Source organism: Schistocerca nitens, chromosome 4 (genome assembly GCF_023898315.1).
Source record: "Schistocerca nitens isolate TAMUIC-IGC-003100 chromosome 4, iqSchNite1.1, whole genome shotgun sequence".
NCBI lineage: Eukaryota > Metazoa > Arthropoda > Insecta > Orthoptera > Acrididae > Schistocerca > Schistocerca nitens.
The window spans coordinates 136320970-136343972 of NC_064617.1; the positions used below are offsets into that span (position 1 = coordinate 136320970).

Sequence of the window (23003 nt, forward strand, 5' to 3'; positions counted from 1 at the left end):
CAATGAGTTCTTGGAGAATTATGTGTTACGATTTGTATAGCTCTTTTCTGAAATTTGAAGATATCTATTAAGCTTGATTTAGTTTTACTCCAGAACACTATGCTGTAAGACATGATGGACTGAAAGTAAGCAAAATACACTAGTGTAGTACAGTTTGTGCTGCATACTCTAGATAATATCCTCAATGCAAAACATGCCGAATTGAGCCTGTGTGATAAATACTTGAGATGGTCTTTCCAGCTTAAGTTTTGATCAGTGTGCATGCCCAAAAACTTCAGGGATTGCACACTCTCTATCTTCTTATCAATTAGTTTTAACTGGAGGTCCATATCTTGGGTTGCTTTGCCATACTGTATATAATTTGTTTTAATTAGATTAAGTGTTAACTCATTAGCATTAAACCATTGTTGCATATATTTCAGGACTATGTCAGTTGTGGTGTTTAATGATTTTTTATCATCACTTATAATTATGCTCGCGTCATCTGCGAACAACATTATTTTGGTAGAAATATTTCCATATAAATCAAGAATAATAAGGGACCAAGAACACTGCCCTGTGGGACTCCTATTTCCAATTTCTTTGCATCTGAAACCCACTTGATTTTCTGATTTTTATGTTCTGCGATGATTTCTACCACCTGAGTTCTATCTTGAAGGTAAGATACAAACCATTGCCTTACAACTCCGCTTACACAAGTTGTCTCCATCTTGTTTCACAGAAATTGGTGATTTACTGTATTGAAAGCTTTAGATAGATCTAAGTTAATTCCCATTACACGTTTTTTAGAGTCGAGATTCCTGACAATCTCTTCAGTATATGCATGAATAGCTGATTCTGTGCCGTGGCCTGAGTGAAAGCCGTGTTGATTGCAGTTCAGAAGTTTGTAAGCATCTAAGTAATTTATGAGTCTGATTTTCATTAATTTCTCTAGAATTTTGGAAAATGATTGGAGAAGGGATATTGGTCTATAATTTTCTACCTTGTGAGGATCTCCTTTTTTTAAACAGAGGTCTAACCTTAGAGATTTTCAACCTCTGAGGAAACACACCTTCGCTGAAAGACAAATTGGCAATATGTGCCAGGGGCTTTATAATTTGGAGAATGAGATTTTTTCACTCTGCAGCGGAGTGTGCGCTGATATGAAACTTCCTGGCAGATTAAAACTGTGTGCTTTATAATTTGTTGGGCAACTTTTTTTTATTATTGACACAGGCACTTCATCCACACCTGCAGACATTTTTGGTTTTAGACTGTTTATCACCTTTGATATTTAATTATCATTTGTGAGAGTTAACAACATACTGATGTCTACTTTTGGGGCTGTTAATTTCTCATATTTAGTAAAGTTTTTACTTAATGACACAGGTACACTTAAAAAGTAATTATTTATGTAATTTGCCAGAGTTTCATATTTTAATTCAATATTTTCACTATTTTTAAGTATTATTTCCTGATCCTTGGGGCTCTTACCTATTTCCCTTTTCACAATTTCCCACATAGTTCTTGATTTATTACCCGATTTTCTTATTAATTTATCATTACTTAATAATTTTGCTTTTGTAATGAATTTTTTGTGTTTTTTGTAGTTTGTTATATTTTCTTTAAACTGGGGTCAGTACAACTTTTCAGTTTATAGTTAAGCATTTTCATGGTCCTGGAGGAATTTCTAATACCTGTTGTGATCCAGGGGTTAGCATGTAAATGCCCATATGAGTTTGTTTTGACAAGTTTTTTAGGAAAACACATTTCAAAATTCAACATAAACAGAGAAGAAAAAACATTATATGCAGCATTTGTGCTAATTTGTAACAGTACTTCTGCCCATGACAGGTTAATCAATGTATTTATGAAGTGACTGCAACTATTTGTGGTGAAGTTTCTTTTGTACATTTGATATGAACTATTTTTGGTCGCAGGGGCTATGGGAAATTTAAGGATGAGTGCATTGTGATCAGATATTCCTAGGTCCACATTCATTACAACTGTATCTATGGCATCTATATTTGTGAAAATATTATCTATGAGACTTTTCAAAGTTATATGCAGATGTAAGTTGAAGCTCTGTAAAACATTCAGGAACTGATCTTTGGATGCACCTTTGTCAATAAGTTGACATTAAAATCTCCACTTATAATTATTGTTGATTTTTTATCGTGTAAGATATTGAGCAATGCCTCTAACTTACTTCTAAAAATTTCAGGATCACCACATGGTGATCTGTACACCAACATTATTATTAATTTACTCTTTTGCATATTCAACTGTATTGCTGCAGCCTCAAAATGTTTTTCTTCGCTCAGGTATTCAGTTACAGTCATATTTTTAACCTTTACTCCAGGTTTTACATAAATGCAAACACCACCATGTCTTGTGCCCTTCCTGCAATAATGACTTACTAATTTGTATGGGAAAACACAAATATTTTCTAGTTCATAACTCTTGCACCTATGTTCTTGAATACAAATACAATCTACACCAGCTTCACTGGCTGCAATCTCAAGTTCTTAATATTTTATTTTTAATGCATTGTATATTAATGCTCATTTTTTTAAATTATTAAAATTAGCTTGAGAGGAGTTCGTACTTATGCTTCCCAAAGTTACTGGCTGTTCCTTGTTGAGGCTGGGTGCCAAAAATCGTTAAGAATTATTCGTTTCCTGCTCCTTGTATTTCTTACTCCAGGAGGTGCCACCATACTTGTATCTGTCATTATAGCTGCTGTTTCAATGGATGCTGGAGGTGTTTCTGAAGCTGATGTTTCTGTGGATGTTGGAGGTACTGCCAGTTTTGATGTTGAATCTGTTTTTGTAACTGATGTTCCAACTGATACTGGAATTTTTGCTGAGACTGAACTTTCATTTAAAACTGGAAATACGGTTGGCACTGATGTTACTGTGGATGTTGAAGCTGCATTTGAAGGTGATAAATATTGCTTTGATGGTGTTGATTTTTCTTCTGTTAATGATGTCTGAGTAGCATTTTGTACCACTGGTCTTGCCTCTGTTCTTCTGATTGCTGGACTAGTCACAGATGCTGTGCTTATTTTTGAATCTGCTGGAGAAGGTGGTACATCTGCTGCTGATGGTAATGGTTCAGCTGTTTTTGGTGATTTTGACACCACTGATGAGTTGGCTGATTTGGCTGCTGTACTGGACGATACTTCAAATTGTTTTATTTCTTCTAATGTCAAAGAATCTTCTGTTGTTACCAATGATTGGTGGACATTAGCTCTTCCTATTTCCACTAATGTTGATACTGTAATAAGGTAGATTTCAGACAGTGTGATAATGTTTCGTACTACTTTTGACTCTTTAATTACATTCGATATTTCAGCACTCATGGCTTCTTTCCCTTTCGTGTTTCTGTGAAGTCCATGCTCTGTAAAATGCTCTCTGCAATTGCTATTTATCCTAACATATGTAGCATTAGGATGATGTCGACATATCTTGGCGAAAAGTCAGTTGGCGATAATAATCTCAGTATTCGTGCAAGAGTTTTCCATGAGATCATACCTATGAGGGATACTGACAACAAAAAATTCCACTTCAGGCATTTTACAAATTACTTGCTTTAAAACTGTTGTAGCACATTTAGTTTCACTGTGGTATATATCGTTGGTGCCTCCAATTATTACACACATGCTGCCATTCATCATAGATTGTTGACAGCTATTTAAAACTTCACATAGTGGCACTTCTGGTTTGATTATGTCTTTTACCTTGAACCCTGATTTGTTAGAACTCATAATTTTGGCTACACTTCTTCCATGGCTGTCTGCTAGAATAAGGATTTCATGTCTATTATCTAACACGTGGTTTTTGTTTTGTTTACAAATAGTAGGGCTCTTTGTTTCGCTTTGTAAGCACAATTTAGCGTTGATCATTGAACTGTTCATGTGGATCATAGTACAAATTGATTGTTATTTCTCCTCTATGTTATTTTGAACCACACTAAACCTATTACTTAGTTTTAAAATAAGTTCCGCTGTTTTTGTTTTTGGTCGTGTGCTGCTTAGTTGACTGGTATTTGAGAACTCTTGAAGACTACATTTTGAGGAATTTCTCACACTTTTTACCAAGGTTTCAAGCGTTTTAGCATATTTTATAATATAATCGAGTTCTTTCCTAAGTTCATTCTCTACATTCACTTGCAAACCTGCACTGTGTATTTCACTGGCATTGTCCTGCCTGCTGCATTCCATACCACAGTCGCACTTATTTAAAACTTCCGATCGTGAGAAACAATGTGTGTGACACCACTTATGATTGAACGCACAAATTCTTAATCTATTTAATACAATTTTATAGCATATGGTACACTTCACTGACTAAATATTGTCACAGAAGAAGCTGAGTAGCACCATGGTGTAGTGGTTATGATACTAAACTGTTGCATGGAGGGTTGTGAGTTGAAAACTCACCTGTACTGTACAAAATTTGGTTCAAGTACATTCTAGAAGTATCCAAAAATGTCAAGAATAATTGTACTGGAATGTTCTGTAGCTGTATATATACTGTATGTGTTCTGGCCAGAGGCAGTTCGCTCCATGCTCTTGTATGTGCAAGTGCTGAATATACATTCGTTAAGTGAAGTTAATGTTCGTCATTCATCTAATTACACCTTCTTCTACGTGACATTATTCTGGTAGAGACGCTGGGTATTGGAACTTGTGATAGCGCACATTATCAACGACACAGTGGCTCCCATCAGGCCACAACAGACCCGCCGTTTACGTGGTGAGAAACCAGAGTTCAAGCCATATTCAACAGATCGCAATCTATCGGAGACAGAAGAAGAAGAGGACATTATGATGACAGCAGCTGTGTGCCACCACATGAGACATCCTTCTGGGTTCTGTGGTGGTGAAGGCCAAGTTCCAAACAAGTGGCTGAAGGTATATGAGCTTATAGCCAAATTTCCTCCCCCCATGAACCATGGACCTTGCCATTGCTGGGGAGGCTTGCGTGCCTCAACGATACAGATAGCCTTACCGTAGGTGCAACCACAACAGAGGGGTATCTGTTGAGAGGCCAGACAAACGTGTGGTTCCTGAAGAGGGGCAGCAGCCTTTTCAGTAATTGCAGGGGCAACAGTCTGGATGATTGACTGATCTGGCTTTGTAACATGAACCAAAACGGCCTTGCTGTTGCGGTACTGCGAACGGCTGAAAGCAAGGGGAAATTACAGTCGTAATTTTTCCCGAGGGCATTCAGCTTTACTGTATGGTTAAATGATGATGGTGTCCTCTTGGGTAAAATATTCCGGAGGTAAAATAGTCCCCCATTCGGATCTCCGGGTGGGGACTACTCAAGAGGACATTGTTATCAGGAGAAAGAAAACTGGCATTCTACGGATCGGAGCGTGGAATGTCAGATCCCTTAATCGGGCAGGTAGGTTAGAAAATTTTAAAAGGGAAATGGATAGGTTATAGTTAGATATAGTGGGAATTAGTGAAGTTCGGTGGCAGGAGGAACAAGACTTCTGGTCAGGTGAATACAGGGTTATAAATACAGAATCAAATAGGGGTAATGCAGGAGTAGATTTAATAATGAATAAAAAAATAGGAGTGCGGGTAAGCTACTACAAACAGCATAGTGAACGTATTATAGTGGCCAAGATAGACACGAAGCCCACGCCTACTACAGTAGTACAAGTTTATATGCCAACTAGCTCTGCAGATGATGAAGAAATTGAAGAAATGTATGATGAGATAAAAGAAATTATTCAGGTAGTGAAGGGAGACGAAAATTTAATAGTCATGGGTGACTGGAATTCGACAGTAGGGAAAGGGAGAGAAGGAAACATAGTAGGTGAATATGGATTGGGGCTAAGAAATGAGAGAGGAAGCCGCCTGGTAGAATTTTGTGCAGAGCATAACTTAATCATGGCTAACACTTGGTTCAAGAATCATGAAAGAAGGTTGTATACATGGAAGAACCCTGGAGATACTAAAAGGTATCAGATAGATTATGTAATGGTAAGACAGAGATTTAGGAACCAGGTTTTAAATTGTAAGACATTTCCAGGGGCAGATGTGGACTCTGACCACAATCTATCGGTTATGAACTGTAGAATAAAACTGAAGAAACTGCAAAAAGGTGGGAATTTAAGGAGATGGGACCTGGATAAACTGAAATAACCAGAGGTTGTAAAGAGTTTCAGGGAGGTCTTATGGGAACAATTGACAGGAATGGGGGAAAGAAATCCAGTAGAAGAAGAATGGGTAGCTTTGAGGGATGAAGTAGTGAAGGCAGCAGAGGATCAAGTAGGTAAAAAGACAAGGGCTAGTAGAAACCTTGGGTAACAGAAGAAATATTGAATTTAATTGATGAAAGGAGAAAATATAAAAATGCAGTAAATGAAGCAGGCAAAAGGGATACAAACGTCACAAAAATGAGATTGACAGGAAGTGCAAAATGGCTAAGCGGGGATGGCTAGAGCACAAATGTAAGGATGTAGAGGATTATCTCACTAGGGTAAGATAGATACTGCCTACAGGAAAATTAAAGAGACCTTTGGAGAAAGGAGAGCCTCTTGTGTGAATATCAAGAGCTCAGATGGAAACCCAGTTCTAAGCAAAGAGGGGAAATCAGAAAGGGAAGGAGTATATACAGGGTCTATACAAGGGCGATGTACTTGAAGACAATATTATGGAAATGGAAGAGGATGTAGATGAAGATGAAATGGGAGATACAATACTGCGTGAAGAGTTTGACAGAGTACTGAAAGACCTGAGTCGAAAAAAGGCCCCGGGAGTAGACAACATTCCATTAGAACTACTGACGGCCTTGGGAGAGCCAGTCCTGACAAAACTCTACCATCTGGTGAGCAAGATGTATGATACAGGTGAAATACCCTCAGTCTTCAAGAAGAATATAATAATTCCAATCCCAAAGAAAGCAGGTGTTGACAGATGTGAAAATCACCGAACTATCAGTTTAATAAGTCACAGCTGCAAAATACTAACACGAATTATTTACAGACGAATGGAAATACTGGTAGAAGCCGACCTCAGGGAAGATGAGTTTGGGTTCTGTAGAAATATGGGAACACGTGAGGCAATACTGACCTTACGACTTATCTTAGAAGAAAGATTAAGGAAAGGCAAACCTATGTTTCTAGCATTTGTAGACTTAGAGAAAGCTTTTGACAATGTTGACTGGAATACTCTCTTTCAAATTCTAAAGGTGGCAGGGGTAAAATACAGGGAGCGAAAGGCTATTTACAATTTGTACAGAAACCAGATGGCAGTTATAAGAGTCGAGGGGCATGAAAGGGAAGCAGTGGTTGGGAAGGGAGTGAGACAGGGTTGTAGCCTCTCCCCGATGTTATTCAATCTTGAGACAGGGTTGTAGCCTCTCCCATATGTTATTCAATCTGTATATTGAGCAAGCAGTAAAGGAAGCAAAAGAAAAGTTTGGAGTAGGTATTAAAATCCAGGGAGAAGAAATAAAAACTTTGAGGTTCACCAATGACAGACAGCAAAGGACTTGGAAGAGCAGTTGAATGGAATGGACAGTGTCTTGAAAGGAGGATATAAGATGAACATCAACAAAAGCAAAATGAGGATAATGGAATGTAGTCGAATTAAGTCGGGTGATGCTGAGGGAATTAGATTATGAAATTAGACACTTAAAGTAGTAAAGGAGTTTTGCTATTTGGGGAGCAAAATAACTGATGATGGTCGAAGTAGAGAGGATATAAAATGTAGACTGGCAATGGCAAGGAAAGCGTTTCTGAAGAAGAGAAATTTGTTAACATCGAGTATAGATTTAAGTGTCAGGAAATCGTTTCTGAAAGTATTTGCATGGAGTGTAGCCATGTATGGAAGTGAAACATGGACAATAAATAGTGTGGACAAGAAGAGAATAGAAGCTTTCGAAATGTGGTGCTACAGAAGAATGTTGAAGATTCGATGGGTAGATCACATAACTAATGAGGAGGTATTGAATAGGATTGGGGAGAAGAGAAGTTTGTGGCACAACTTGACTAGAAGAAGGGATCAGTTGGTAGGACATGTCCTGAGGCATCAAGGGATCACAAATTTAGCATTGGAGGGCAGTGTGGAGGGTAAAAATCGTAGAGGGAGACCAAGAGATGAATACATTAAGCAGATTCAGAAGGATGTAGGTTGCAGTAGGTACTGGGAGATGAAGGAGCTTGCACAGGATAGATTAGCATGGAGAGCTGCATCAAACCAGTCTCAGGACTGAAGACCACAACAACAACAACAGCCAAATTTAACAAATGGGGTGACACCATGTGTTTGGCTAACGTATTTTTCTACTTGGAGGGCACTGCCAAGCAATGGTATGAGAACAATGAGGAGAAATTCACAAGCTGGGAAGTATTCCAGGCGGAACTGCGCAAGTATTTCGGTGGCACACAACAACAGAAGTGCTAGGCTGAAGATAAATTAAAGTGCAGGGCACAGCGTCCAGGAGAAACTACAGCATCTTACATTCAAGAAGTCTTAGAGCTGTGTAAAATAGTGGATCCTAGAATAAAGGAGCAAGATAAGGTTTCACATCTCATGAAGATTGTTGCTGAGGACATGTATCAAGCCCTACTCCTGAAGGAGGTTTTGACAGCAGATGACTTCATAAAATGTTGCCAGTATATCAAGACAATCCATCAAAATAGTATTACATGCAAGAAGTTAGAACAGCTTCCAAAAGTCGTATCGCTGTCTGTGATGGAGGAAGCAACTGATTTCACAAGTGTTCTTCATCAGATAGAGAGGAAGTTCAAAAGGCACTTGGATTGCACTGCGAGCAAAAAACCGGGATGCTTCAAAGTTCATAAGGGAGGAAGTAGAACAGACATTTAATCCAATCTCTTGTCCTTCATTTCCCTTTAAAACGGTCGAGACCCAGGTGGAGTTACATTCCTACAATGCCGTATGAGGAACCTATTTGGGCACCAAGGAAGACTGACATCTGGAGGACCCAGGATAACCAACCAGTATGTTTCCACTGTAGATGACCAGGACATGTTGTGCGCTATTGGCAAGAAAGGCGGGAGATATTTGATGATACCCACGCCATAAGACAGCAGACCGATCTTACCTGACGCCAACTCCGGAATGACGAAGATGAACAAGAAGATGTGGGTGGAGGACAACATAGGTCACCTTCACCGCAAGGTAGCCACTGGAGAGGACACTCCCCAACACACCAATTGCTGTTTAGAAGCTTGAGCCGATCACCTAGCTGAAGCAACCTGGAAAACTAAAGAGTGCGACCTTCCTTGGAGGTGAGGCTGCCAAAGAGAGAATACCTCCACCGTCGACCACTACAAAAATTGTAGGAAAATACGTCGATATCCTTATGGATGGCTGACCAGCCCAAGCTCTTGTGGACTGTGGACCATCATATTCGATCATTTTGGAGAAGTACCATTGCCAGTTGCAGAAAACCGTATTTGTCAACAACAAAACCTCTCTGCTGAATGTGGCTAATGGGAAATATGTAAAACCTACAGGAAGATGTACCATTCATGTGGGTATAAGTGGCCATACACAGCCCTTAGAATTCGTTGTCTTACAAGAGTGTAGTCAGGACGTCATTCTCGGATGGGACTTTTGAAAGCTTCTCAGGCAATTATAGATTGTGGTTGCTCGAAGATTCTGCTAGACGAGATGAGATACTGTGGACAGGAAGATGTGCATCCGAGTGTGTGGAGACTATGTGTGCTGTATGAAGTGATCATTCCGGCAGTCAGTGATATAAAGGTAACTGTCACATGTCATGCCATGCATCAACCCATTGATCTTGTAGTGGAATGTAAGAGAAGCATATCTACCACTGTAGAATAACTTGGTCATCCCAGTCTCTGTCTTCTTGTTTAAGAATGGATTCGGTGAATTGTGGATAGTTAATTGTCACCAAGAACCGCAGATCCTTCCAAGACACATGTGCATAACAAACGCCGAGCCGTTAATTGAAGAACAGCTGAGTGTCATAGAAACCTCCCATTCCGAGTCTGTGGGCAAAGTTAGTGCTACTACTACGAGACAAGATCTTCTAGCTTGACTATCACCAGATCTCACTAAGGAACAACTGAAGAAGCTACTTGCCATTCTTCAAGAGTTCTCTGAATGCTTCAATATACAGGTGAAGAGCAAGTAGACAAATCGATGGTGAAGCACCGCATTAGCACTGGTGACCTTCAACCAATAAGCCAGAGAGCATACCGTGTGTTAGCAACAGAACGTCAAATTATTCATGACGAGATAGAGAAAATGATGAAGAATGACATCATTCAGCTTTCGCAGAGCCCATGGTCATCACCAGTGGTTCTTGTCAGGAAGAAGGATGGCAGCTGGCGCTTTTGAGTTGATTACAGGAATCTTAATAACATAACTAAAAAGGATGTGTACCCTCTTCCACGAATTGACGATACACTAGATTGTCTGAAGGAGGATAAATTTTTCTCAACCATGGACATGTACTCAGGATACTGACGAATTGAAGTAGATGAGGCTGGTCATGAGAAAACTGCATTCATCACTCCTGTGGGCCTGTATAAGTTTAAGGTAATGCCGTTTGGTTTGTTTAATGCACCAGCAACTTTTGAACAGATGCTGGATAATCTTCTACATCACCTCAAGTGGATGATGTGTCTTTGTTATTTAGATGATATAATAGTGTTCTCAGGGACATTTGAGGAACACATGAAAAGACTGAGGGCCGTTCTTAAGTGTGTCCAACAAGGGGGCTGAAACTTAATTCAAGAAAGTGTCTCTTTGGAGCAAAAGTAATCAAAATACTTGGACACCTTGTGACAAACGAAGGTGTGCAGCCAGACCCAGAAAAGGTGAGATCTGTAACGGAATTTCCTATTCCTAAAAGTATTAGATATGTGAAAAGCCTCCTCAGATTATGTTCTTATTACTGCCGTTTTATCAAAGACTTTTGTATCAAAGCCAGGCCACTACAAGAGTTGTTAAAATCTGATGCTAAAATTATCTGGGGTGGAGCTCAACAAGAGTCTTTCAATGTGCAGTGAAAAGCTCTGATGACTGACCCCGTACTTGGTCTGTATGATGAGAGAGCACCTACAGAACTGCACACAAATGCCAGTGGGTGTGGGATCGGTGCTGTTGTGATGCAAATTTCGGATGGAAAAGAGAAGGTTATAGCCTATGCTTCTAGGACACTTCCAAAAGCCGAGAGAAACTACTCAACTACAGAAAGAGAATGTCTTGCTGTGATCTGGGCCATCTGCAAATTTCGACAGTATCTCTATGGAATGCCATTTGAAGTTGTTACATACCATCATTCATTTTGTTGGTTGACAGGTCTTAAGGATCCAACAGGATAACTCGCCAGATGGGCACTACGTCTTCAAGAGTATGACATTATCATAGTGTACAAATGTGGAAGAAAACACAAAGATGCCGACTGTCTCTCAAGAAACCTTGTGCAAGACCATCAAGACTTTGATGAAGATAGTGACTGTCTCCCTGCACTCCAGGATCTCTCTGCTGAGCAGAAGAAGGACACCAAGATATCTCAAACTATGCTTGCCTCAAATTGGTCAGAGGATGTGAAAGGACAATTTAAGGTAGTTAATGGATTACTTCGCAAGAAAAACTTTGTCCGTTTTGAAAGAGGTGGCTACCAGTGATTCCTAAACACATGCACTTAGATGTTCTACAGAAATTCCATGACACACCTGAGACCAGACATTTAGGATTTATTGAGACATATGATAGAATCTACAAGAGATTTTTCTGGCCACAGTCACTACGTTTCGCACTGTCGAGAGTGCCAGAGGAGAAAGGCAGTTCCTCAGAAACCACCTGGCCAACTCATACCAATTCCACCAGCTGAAACGCCTTTCCAGCATGTAGGGATTGACGTCCTCAGATGATTTCCAACATCTGCTAGTGGCAATAGATGGATTATTGTTTGCACTGATTATCTGACACGCTATGCCATTACAAAAGCTGTGAAAACAGCCAAAGCATCTGAGGTTGCCAAATTCATCATGGAAGACATTTATTAAAACAGGGTGCCCCAGTGTCATTAATTATGGATTGAGGGAAAGTTTTTCAATCGAATTTTGTGACAGAGATAAACTGTCGTTGTAACATTACTCATCACATGACAACAGCCTATCATCCGCAAACTAATGGGCTTACTGAACGCCTTAATAAGACCTTGGCCAACATGCTATCACTGTTCATCAATGTTGAGCAGAGCAACTGGGATGAGGTGCTACCTTTCGTGACGTTTGCCTACAACACCGTCAAACAAGACACCACTGGATTTACACAATTTTTCTTGGTGCATGTGCGTGAGGCGACTACGACGATGGACACTGTGTTTCCGTTACATCCTGATGACGTGAATGACGACTACATCGGCCAGGTGTTAACCAATGCTAAGGGAGCTCAGCAGTTAGCTCTACTCTGCATGCTGCAGGCTCAAGAAAACTATCGCTGAAGGTATGAGGTGAGCCACCACCCTGTTGTGTACCAGCGTGGTGACCTCGTCTGGATCTTCACTCCTGTTCGGAAGGTTGGTCTCTGTGAGAAGTTCCTCAGGCGCTACTTTGGACCTTATAAAGCTGTAAAACAGTTGTTTGATGTTACTTATGAAGTTGAAGATTTCAACACTGACACGAGATGATGAAAGATCAGAGATATGGCCCATGTCCTTCGAATGAAGTCCTATAAGGATCCTGAAGCCCAGGGTAATTTCGAAGCTCCAGCAACAGTCAAAAAGCGGAAAGGTGGCAAAGAACGTAGCAGCAAAGGAAGTTTTTATAAGATCACCGCCAGGGCGAACATCAGACATAGGTAGTCGGAGTATGCAGAATCAATGACTCATTCCCGGACTAGGAGGACATAACACCAAGATGCTGTTCTCTTAAGGAGGGAGCAATGTCGCAGTAGAAGCTGAGCAGCACAGTCCCCATGGTGTAGTGGTTATGATACTAAACTGTTGCATGGAGGATCATGAGTTCAAAACTCACCTGAGCTGTAAAATTTTTATTTCTTTATTTGGTTTGAGTACATTCTAGAAGTATCCACAAATGTCAAGATTTATTGTACTGGAATGTTCTGTAACTGTATATATACCGTATATGTTCTGGCCGGAGGCAATTTGCTCTGCGCTCTTGTATGTGCAAGTGCTAAATAAACCTTCATTAAGTGAAGTTAATGTACGTCATTCATCTAATTACATCTTCATCTACATGACAACATGATCACAAATTACAGAGTGATTGAGACTATGTGTATACCCTCCATTATCTTTACTACATTTGCTTGCAGATTTTCCAGAAACCATACACACTCTTTGTTCATCTCCTACCAGGATTATTTTATGTATCAAATTATGTCATTTAATATCCAAAAGACACGAAGAGGATAAAAACTATAAATAAATCCACATAAAAATAATTTTTCCAATATTTTGTATTTTATATTACTACTAAAAGTAACTAACATTTGCTCAAATTTGCAGGACAAGGAATACCTTGACCCATTTCCAGTGCAGCTTGTGATTCTTGGTGGGAAATATGACCTGTTCCAGGTATGTTGCTCTTGTAAAGAGAACCATATGAAATTAACTAAGTTTAGGGAAACTGAACATTTTCTACTAACAAAATTTACTTTATGCATGTCTTATTGTTGTTTTGTCCAGTTCTTAGGATGAGGGACCTTCATGACATTCACACTACCATAAACTCACTCTAAGAATATTCTTTGTGTGATAGCTGATGTGAGTACCTGTGCTGAAAGAGGTTAAATGTCCTCAACTGGCACTGACAGTTGTTTTCAATGGCATGTACATCAAACCAGTCTCAGGACTGAAGACCACAACAACAGCAACAACATACATAGAGGGAGAAGTTACATGCGAAGCTAAATATTGTTGAAATTTTATGTCTTACTGAGTTTGAAACTGTCTTAATTTATTGAGATTTTTAATGAAGGTACTCTTTCCTACAATTCTAGAAATTAAGAAATAAATGTATTAATCTAATTTAATCCTAACTGATAATACTAGGAGAATAGGAAACCATGGGCTGAATAGCAGAAGCATTGAGTCATTGGCAGGCACATGCGAGAGAGAAAGAAAATGTGCTAGCTTTTGGAATAAATCTTTTGACAAGATAGAGTACAATACACACACACACACACACACACACACACACACACAGAGTCACACCTGTGTGTCTCCATTGTACTCACTGGACACAAAGTCTACATCTACATCCACACACTGCAGTGCACCTTACAGCATGTGGCTAAGGGTACCCCGCACTAATGCTAATCATTTCCTTTCTTGTTCCACTCACAAAATAGAACAAGGCAACAATGACTGTCATATTCCTGCATATGAGCTCTAATTTCTCATATTTTATCTTCGTAGTCCTTACACACAATGTATGTTGGAGGCAACATAAGTGTTCTGCAGTCAGTTTTGAATGCCGTTTTTCTAAATTTTCTCAACAGTGTTCCTTGGAAAGAATTTTGCCTTCTTTCCAGGAATTCCTATTTGAGTTCCCAAAGCGTCTCCGTAACACTTGCTTGTTTTTTTCGAAACTACCAGTAACAGATCTAGCAGCCCCCCTCTGAATTGCTTCATTGTTTTCTTTTAATCCAACCTGGTAAGGATCCCATACACTTGAATGGTACTCAAGAATAGGTAACAGTAGCATCCTGGTAAGCGGACTCCTTACACTTGAACCACATTTTCCTAGCATTCTCACAATAAACTGAAGTTGACTATTCACCTTTCCTACCACAGTACTCACATGCTCATATCGCTTGCAATGTTATGCTCAGATATTTAAACAACATGACTGTCTCAAGCAGGGCACTACTAAAGATGTGACCAAACATTAAGAGTTGGTTTTTCTATTCATCTGCATTAACTTACATTTTTCTACATTTAGAACTAGCTGTAATTCATCACAGCAACTACGAATTTTATCTAAGTCATCTTGTATACTCCTATAGTCACTAAACTTTGACACCTTACTGTACACCATAGCATAATCAGCAGAAAACTGTAGATTGCCACCCATCCTGTCTGCTGAATCATTTATGTATACAGAGATAATAGTGGTCCTATCACAATTAGAGAGACCTTTGGAGAAAAGACAACCACTTGTATGAATAGCAAGAGCTGAGATGGAAAGCAGTCCTAAACAAAGAAGGGAAGGCAGATAGATGGAAGGAGTATGTAGAGGGTCTATACAAGGCCGATGTACTGGAGGCTAGTATTATGGAAATGGAAGAGGACTTAGATGAAGATGACACGGGAGATATGATACTGCATGACGAGTTTGACAGAGTACTGAAAGACCTGAGTTGAAACAAGACCCTGGGAGTAGACAACAATCCATTAGAACTACTGACAGCCTTGGGAGAGCCAGTGCTGACAAAACTCTACCATCTGGTGAGCAAGATGTATGAGACAGGTGAAAAACCCTCAGACTTCAAGAAGAATATAATAATTCTAATCCCAAAGAAAGCAGGTGTTGAAAGGTGTGAAAATTACCGAAGTATCACTTTAATAAGTCACGGCTGCAAAATACTAACACAAACTCTTTATAGATGAATGGAAAAACTGGTAGAAGCCGACCTTGGGGAAGATCAGTTTGGATTTTGTAGAAATGGTGGAACACGTGAGGCAATAGTGACCCTGCGACTTATCTTAAAAGATTAAGGAAACACAAGCCTACATTTCTGGCATTTATAGACTTAGAGAAAGCTTTTGACAATGTTGACGGGAATATTCTCTTTCAGATTCTGAAGGTGACAGGGGTCAATACAGGAAGCGAAAGGCTACTTACAATTTGTACAGAAACGAGATGGCATTCATAAATGAATTCCTATCCCACTTTGAAGAAGCTTTTCCTAAAAAGTTTGTTAGGAACAATATTTCCTCGTCCTTAAAGAAGCCATGGATCACAAAGGGTATTCGAGTGTCATGTAAATATAAGAGAGAACTTTATGTTGCAACCAGAGGGTCAAGGGACAGAGAATTAATCAGCCATTATAACATGTATTGTAAAATCCTAAAGAAAGTTATTCAGACATCAAAAGCACTGTATTATGTAAAAGAAATTGATAACTCCAATAATAAAATGAAGACTGTCTGGCAAATAGTTAACAAGGAGACAGGGAACAATAAAAAAAGAGCTGTAGAAAACTTCATAATCAAACATGAAGGGAATCTTGTGCAAAATCCTGAGATCATAGCTGAAATCTTTAATAAACACTTCCTGTCAGTGTCTGAGCAAATAGGCTGCAAGGGTTCTGTGAATGATGCCCTGACCTTTTTGCGAAATGCTTTCCCTAACAAAATCATCCAAATGCATATTAGACCTGTTACAGTATCAGAAATTGAAAGAACAGTTGCCTCCATGAAAACCAAGAACTCCTGTGGAGTAGACAATATTTCTAGCAAATTGTTAAAGCAGTGTTGTACTTCTGTAAGCAATATACTGTGTCATATTTTCAATGCCTCTTTGCAGCAAGGAATTGTTCCTGATAGACTAAAGTATGCTATCGTGAAGCCTCTCTTTAAGAAAGGGGAGAAAACTGATGTTAAAAATTTCAGACCAATATCTCTCCTGTCGGTGTTTTCAAAGGTACTAGAAAAGCTCATGTATTCTAGAATTTTAGAACACCTACATAAATTCAATATTCTCAGCAAACATCAGTTTGGTTTCCGGAAAGGTCTGTCAACTGAACAAGCAATATATGCTTTTATAGATAAGGTTTTGGAATCTCTAAATGAGAAAATGGTGACAACAGGGTTATTTTGTGATTTATGTAAAGCCTTTGACACTGTGAACCACCAAATACTGTTACTGAAGGCAGACCATCTAGGAATAAGTGGTGTAGCAAATAACTGGCTTCAGTCATACCTGACAGAGAGGAAACAGAAAGTAGTCTTAGATAAGTCAGACAATTTGTGTGGTGGAATGATTTCATCGGAATGGAGAGACATAAATTGTGGAGTTCCACAGGGCTCTATTCTTGGTCCTTTACTGTTCCTGTTATTTATAAATGATTTACCTTATTCTTCAATGATTCAGTGCAATTTTACCATCTTTGCAGATGATAGTAACATAATGGTTAATGGTCTTAAATGTGAAAATGTTCAAGAGTCTGTTAATACTATTCTTATAGATTTAATGAAATGGTTTACTGCAAATGGTCTTTCACTTAACCTGAGTAAGACTAATTATATTCAGTTCACCCCAACTGCCAAAACTGAGGAAGAAATGACTGTTAAATATGCCACACAGGTCATAGAAAGAGTGGAAGTAACAAAGTTTCTAGGCGTGAAGATTGACTGTAGAGTAAACTGGTCCCATCACATTTTAGATCTTTACAAGAGACTCAGCTCTTCAGTTTTTGCAATGCGAATCATCTCTGTCAGTGCAAACTTAAGCATTAAAAAATCTGCATACTATGGTTACTTCCATTCTTTGATGGCATATGGAATTATTTTCTGGGGAAATCAACCTCTTGCAAAGAAAATATTCATTGCTCAGAAGCGTGTTGTAAGAGTGATGTCTGGTGTAGATCCTAGATGCAGCTGCAGAAGCCTATTCCGGAATCTGGGAATTCTTACAACTACTTCTCAATATATATACTCACTTATGTGTTTCATAAGTAAAAACACTGATTTATACAAATGTAACAGTGAATACCATCAGTATAACACAAGGAGGAAACATGATTTCCACACTGAAGGTAAAAATTTGAAGATTGTGCAGAAGGGTGTATAGTCCTCTGGTATAAAGATATTTAATGCTCTTCCTCCAGAAATCAAATGTGAAATTGCCAACAAATCTACATTTAAAGAGCTTCTGAGGCAATTTCTTTTAGCCATGTCATTTTACAGTTTGGAAGAGTTTATGAAACACAGTGAGAAACGGCCTTAAAATAAGATGTATTATCATATAAATTGAACATTAAGCTGAACATTCTTGTCACATATGTAACTCTTTTAGTGTTAACTGCTTATATTTAACAGTCTGGGTTATATGACCTTTTCAGGTTTAATTTACTTTGTTTTATACCTGTAATCTGTAGGTCTAAGGATTCTCATTCCATTATATTGTGTTATGGATCATTGTAGTGGTTAAGTAACTTTATATTCTTTACCTGTAAACATAGTGTACAAGTACTTGTCATTGGCAATGTAAAAATTTACACACACACTACATCCATGTGAAATTGTCACAGTTGGATCCATGGTGTAAGAAATAAATTAAAAAAAATAAAAAAATCATAAGAGTCGAGGGGCATGAAAGGGAAGCAGTGGTTGGAATGGGAGTAAGACAGGGTTGTAGCCTATCTGTGATGTTATTCAGTCTGTATATTGAGCAAGTAGAAAAGGAAACAAAAGAAAAATTTGGAGTAGAAATTAAAATCCGTGCGGAAGAAATAAAAACTTTGAAGTTTGCCGATGACATTGTAATTCTGTCAGAGAGAGTAAAGGACCTGGAAGAGCAGTTGAATGGAATGGACAGTGTCTTGAAAGGAGGATATAAGACAAACATCAACTAAAGCAAAATGAGGATAATGGAATGTAGTCGAACTATGTCAGGTGATGCTGAGGGAATTAAATTAGGAATGAGACGCTTGAAATAGTAGATGAGTTTTGCTATTTGGGGAGCAAAATAACTGATAATGGTCGAAGTAGAGAGGATATAAAATGTAGGCTGGCAATGGCAAGAAAAGCGTTTCTGAAGAAGAGAAATTTGTTAACATCAAGTATAGATTTAAGTGTTAGGAAGTCTTTTCTGCGAGTATTTGTATGGAGTGTAGCCATGCATGGAAGTGAAACATGGATAATAAATAGCCCACACAAGAGAGAATAGAAGCTTTTAAAATATGGTACTGCAGAGGAATGCTGAAGATGAGGTGGGTAGATCATATAACTAATGAGGAGGTACTGAATAAATTGGGGAGAAGACGAATTTGTGGCACAACTTGACTAGAAGAAGGGGTCAGTTGGTTGGACATGTTCTGAGGCATCAAGAGATCACCAATTTAGTATTAGAGGGCAGCGTGGAGGGCAAAAATCGTAGAGGGAGACAAGAGATGAATACGCTAAGCAGATTCAGAGGAATGTAGGTTGCAGTAGGTACTTGGAGATGAAGAAGCTTTCACAGGATAGGGTGGCATGGAGAGCTGCATCAAACCAGTCTCTGGACTGAAGACCACAACAACAACAACAACAACAACAACAACATCACAATTTGGGGGCACTCCTGTCTTTGGTGAACACTCGCTGTTGAGGACAAATTTCTGAGTTCTATAACTTAAGGAGTCTTTCAGCCACTCACATATGTGCGAACCTATTCCATACGCTCATACCTTCTTTAACAACGTGGAATGGGGCACCACGTCAAATGCTTTCTGGAAATCTAGAAATATGGAATTTGCCTGTTGCCCTTCATCCATAGTGCCATCATTGTGTGTCCAACCAGCACGATGTAGGGGCAATAGTAATTGAACTTTGCAGATCCAAAGAACTAACCCAGAGAAAACTCCAATAACCAGCAGGATAACACATGTTTGCAAAGTGTAGTACATAGACAGTAATTATGGCAAGACAAGAGGAGAGTGGTTTTAAATGCCTGCAGTTGATATGTGAGCTGCTCGCTATGATACTGGTGGTAGTGTCTGTGGTGGCCCCTGATGATGCCCCACCTTCAGATGATGCACCAACTCTGGTGCCCTGCGGCATGGTAGCTGCTACCAGTACCCTGGGATAATGCGGAAGTTGGAGTGATGCAGGTATGTTACCACTGTCCTTCCCATATGCCAGAGGTGATGGCCAGCTGATGCGCCTGAGTTGGCCATGCAAACAGAGAAGGAAATGCCCCCTGCAGGGTGGTGACCTCACAGATGAACTTTGGTTTGAGCTACGAAAGGTCCATTGGTGTTGGTGGTGTTGCCAGTGCCATGTGGCAGCAGCCTCACATGTGACCATGGATTTGACGCCTGGATGTGGGAGAGGTGAAAAAAAGATCCCTGTTGGCTGGCACAACCGAGTACTGGCAGTAGCAGCCTGATCGGGAGCTGCCCTTGTGACGATGTGGTGCTGGTAAGGCAGTCAAAATTGCTGGGTGCTCTACTGCAGGTTTGGGCTGCATTTCCATATCCCATTCCTCTGTGCAGCTGCTCAAGGCATGCCACCAGTGGCTTTGGCTGTGAGGTGTCTGGAAGAAACCTTAAACATGTTGGATCTAAAGGTGTCATTTCTGAACTGGATAGCATAGGCATCAGACAGCAGGATGGAGGGTTCGGCAACAAAAGGAGGCTGCTGGTGGGAGGGTGTAGGGCCTACTGGCTATCACTGGTGAAGTTCTGCTGGTGGGTGCTCATACCAGCAATGATGCAGTTTGTTCTGGTGACAAGCCATCTGATGGTCACAGGCCGAGGTCCAAATTCAGGATCCCTTCTGGAATATTGATGATGGTTGCACTTTCAGCAGGTGAGGAGATGGGATTAGCAGATGGAGCAGGGAGTGGTGCTGGTGGCCATGAAAAAGTGCTGCTGAACTCATCTCCCCAGCATTCTATAAGAGCTTAAGAGTGAGGAAGGAGTCTCTTCTGTTGGAGTATTGACTACATACAAGGTCTCTCCAAAGAATTCCGGAATATTCGCAATTTCATGCCGATACTCTGTTGTGTTGGAGCGAAATGCAGTTGGGATCCCTGCACAAGTCTGTGCTTAATGTGTAGCTTCCAGGAGTTTCATTGTTGTTTGTCTGTTAGTTATTGTTCAGTGCTGTATTGAGTAGAATGTTGTGTCACACAGCATGCTAACTTCAAGATGACTGTGTTAAATTCAGGAAAACCTTTACAGAGACACACCAGATGATATAGGAAGCCCACGGTGATGAATACTTAAGCCATACTTGATGTCATGAGTGGTTGACATGGTCTAAAAATGGGCAGACAGAAGTTGAAGATGATCCTCATTCAGGATGCCCTTCGACATCTAACACCGTTATTCATGTCAGGAACATCAATGAAATTGTGTGTGCCAGTCGAAGAGACTGACTGTCCGAGAGATTGCAGAATAATGTAACATTTCAATTAGATCATGTCCTGAAATACTGACATGGCATTTTGGAATGCAAATACTGACACGGCATTTTGGAATGCATAGTGTTGCCACCAAGTTTGTCCAATGGCTCATGCGTCAAGACCAGAAGAAGCTTTGCCTCACAGTCTGTGAAGAGCTTTTGGATCATGCAAATGAGAACAAGATGTTCCTTAATAGGATCATAACTGGCGATAAGACATGGGCCTACGGTTACGATGTCGAGACCAAAGTTCAGTCTTCACAATGGATCAGGAAAGATTCTCCAAGACCAAAAAGAGTTTGTCAGGTCAGGTCATATGTCAAAGCCATGGTGATAATTTTCTTTGACTTTGAAGGATTAGTTCATCATGAATTCGTGCCACAGGGACAAATGTTAATTGACAGTGCTATCAGGATGTGTTGTGACGCCTGTGAGAAAAAGTGAAAAGAAACAGCCTGAAATGTGGCGAGACAAATCATGGCTCTTCCATCACAATAATGCACCTGCACATTCATCCCTCTTGGTGTGTGATTATTGCACAAAAAATGAAATCACTGTGCTGCCTCATCTTCTGTACTTCCAGGCCTGGCCCCTACGTTTTTTTAATTTCCAGAGTTGTAAACCATATTGAAGGGACAAAGGTTTGCAAAAATAGATGAGATAAAATAAAAGTTGCAGCAGGCACTTCACACAATCCAGCAAGAGGCATACCAAGACTTCTTCCGGAAGTGGAAGCAGCATTGAGAGCAGTGTTTAAATGTGTAGGAGAGTATGTCGAAGGAGACTATGGAAAATAAGTAAAAGATAAGTATAGAAACATTTTGTGGACAAAGTTCCATAATTTTTCAGCAGACCTTGTATTTCTTTATTTGTTGCTTGAGTGTATGGACCAGATGCTCCTCTTCTCCATTGGATTGGGACTGGGAGGAGGGGAACATGAGGAGCTGAGTACCGTTTTGTTTGCAAAAGATCTCAAAAGCGTATGCCACAAACTGGGAGCATTATCTGCGGTAATAGTCCATGGAAAGTGCTCATTGGTGAAAGTTGTGGAGAGAGCATGCACCATTACATCAACTGTTGTGGAGTATAATTTCACAATATATGGGTAGTGTGAGTAGGTTGATGATGATAAGCCCCACAGTGTTCAGAAAGGGTCTGACAATACCCAGATGTAGAGTCCGTGCAAGATAAGGTGGCTGATGAGCAGCGACCAATTTACATCCAAAGCACTGGACAAGTTCATTTGTTTGTCCAGCAGAGGAGGCTGACTGTCTCTGCTACCTTTTGGCTGGTCAGCGATGATGGAATTGAGGCGCATGCCCTGCTGCAGTCTTTCTTAACTGACTTTTCAGAAACTATTCGGAAAAAAAAAAAAAAAAAAAATCTTTTTGCTTTCCTTGTAACTTTATACAGGGTGTTACAAAAAGGTACGGCCAAACTTTCAGGAAACATTCCTCACACACAAAGAAAGAAAATATGTTATATGGACATGTGTCCAGAAACACTTACTTTCCATGTTAGAGCTCATTTTATTACTTCTCTTCAAATCACATTAATCGTGGAATGGAAACACACAGCAATAGAACGTACCAGCGTGACTTCAAACACTTTGTTACAGGAAATGTTCATAATGTCCTCGTTAGTGAGGATACGTGCATCCATCCTCCATTGCATGGAATCCCTGATGCACTGATGCAGCCCAGAAGAATGGCGTATTGTATCACAGCCGTCCACAATACGAGCACGAGGAGTCTCTACATTTGGTACCAGGGTTGCATAGACAAGAGCTTTCAAATGCCCCCATAAATGAAAGTCAAGAGGGTTGAGGTCAGGAGAGCGTGGAGGCCATGGAATTGGTCTGCTTCTACCAATCCATCAGTCACCGAATCTGTTGTTGAGAAGCGTACGAATACT

The 23003-nt window shown here is 39.9% G+C and overlaps 1 protein-coding gene across 3 annotated transcripts in view; it reads left to right on the forward strand.

Annotated features, from left to right (window-relative positions):
* Positions 1–23003, forward strand: part of LOC126251606 (cytoplasmic dynein 2 light intermediate chain 1) — an 80215-nt gene that overhangs the window by 14827 nt on the left and 42385 nt on the right. For 2 of the 3 annotated variants that reach the window (XM_049952140.1, XM_049952142.1), the window contains one exon: positions 13482–13550. The exons of the other annotated variant lie outside the window; for it this stretch is intronic. In XM_049952140.1, coding sequence (XP_049808097.1) covers positions 13482–13550 — 69 coding nt within the window. The remainder of the gene's footprint in view (positions 1–13481; positions 13551–23003) is intronic. 3 annotated transcript variants of the gene reach the window in all.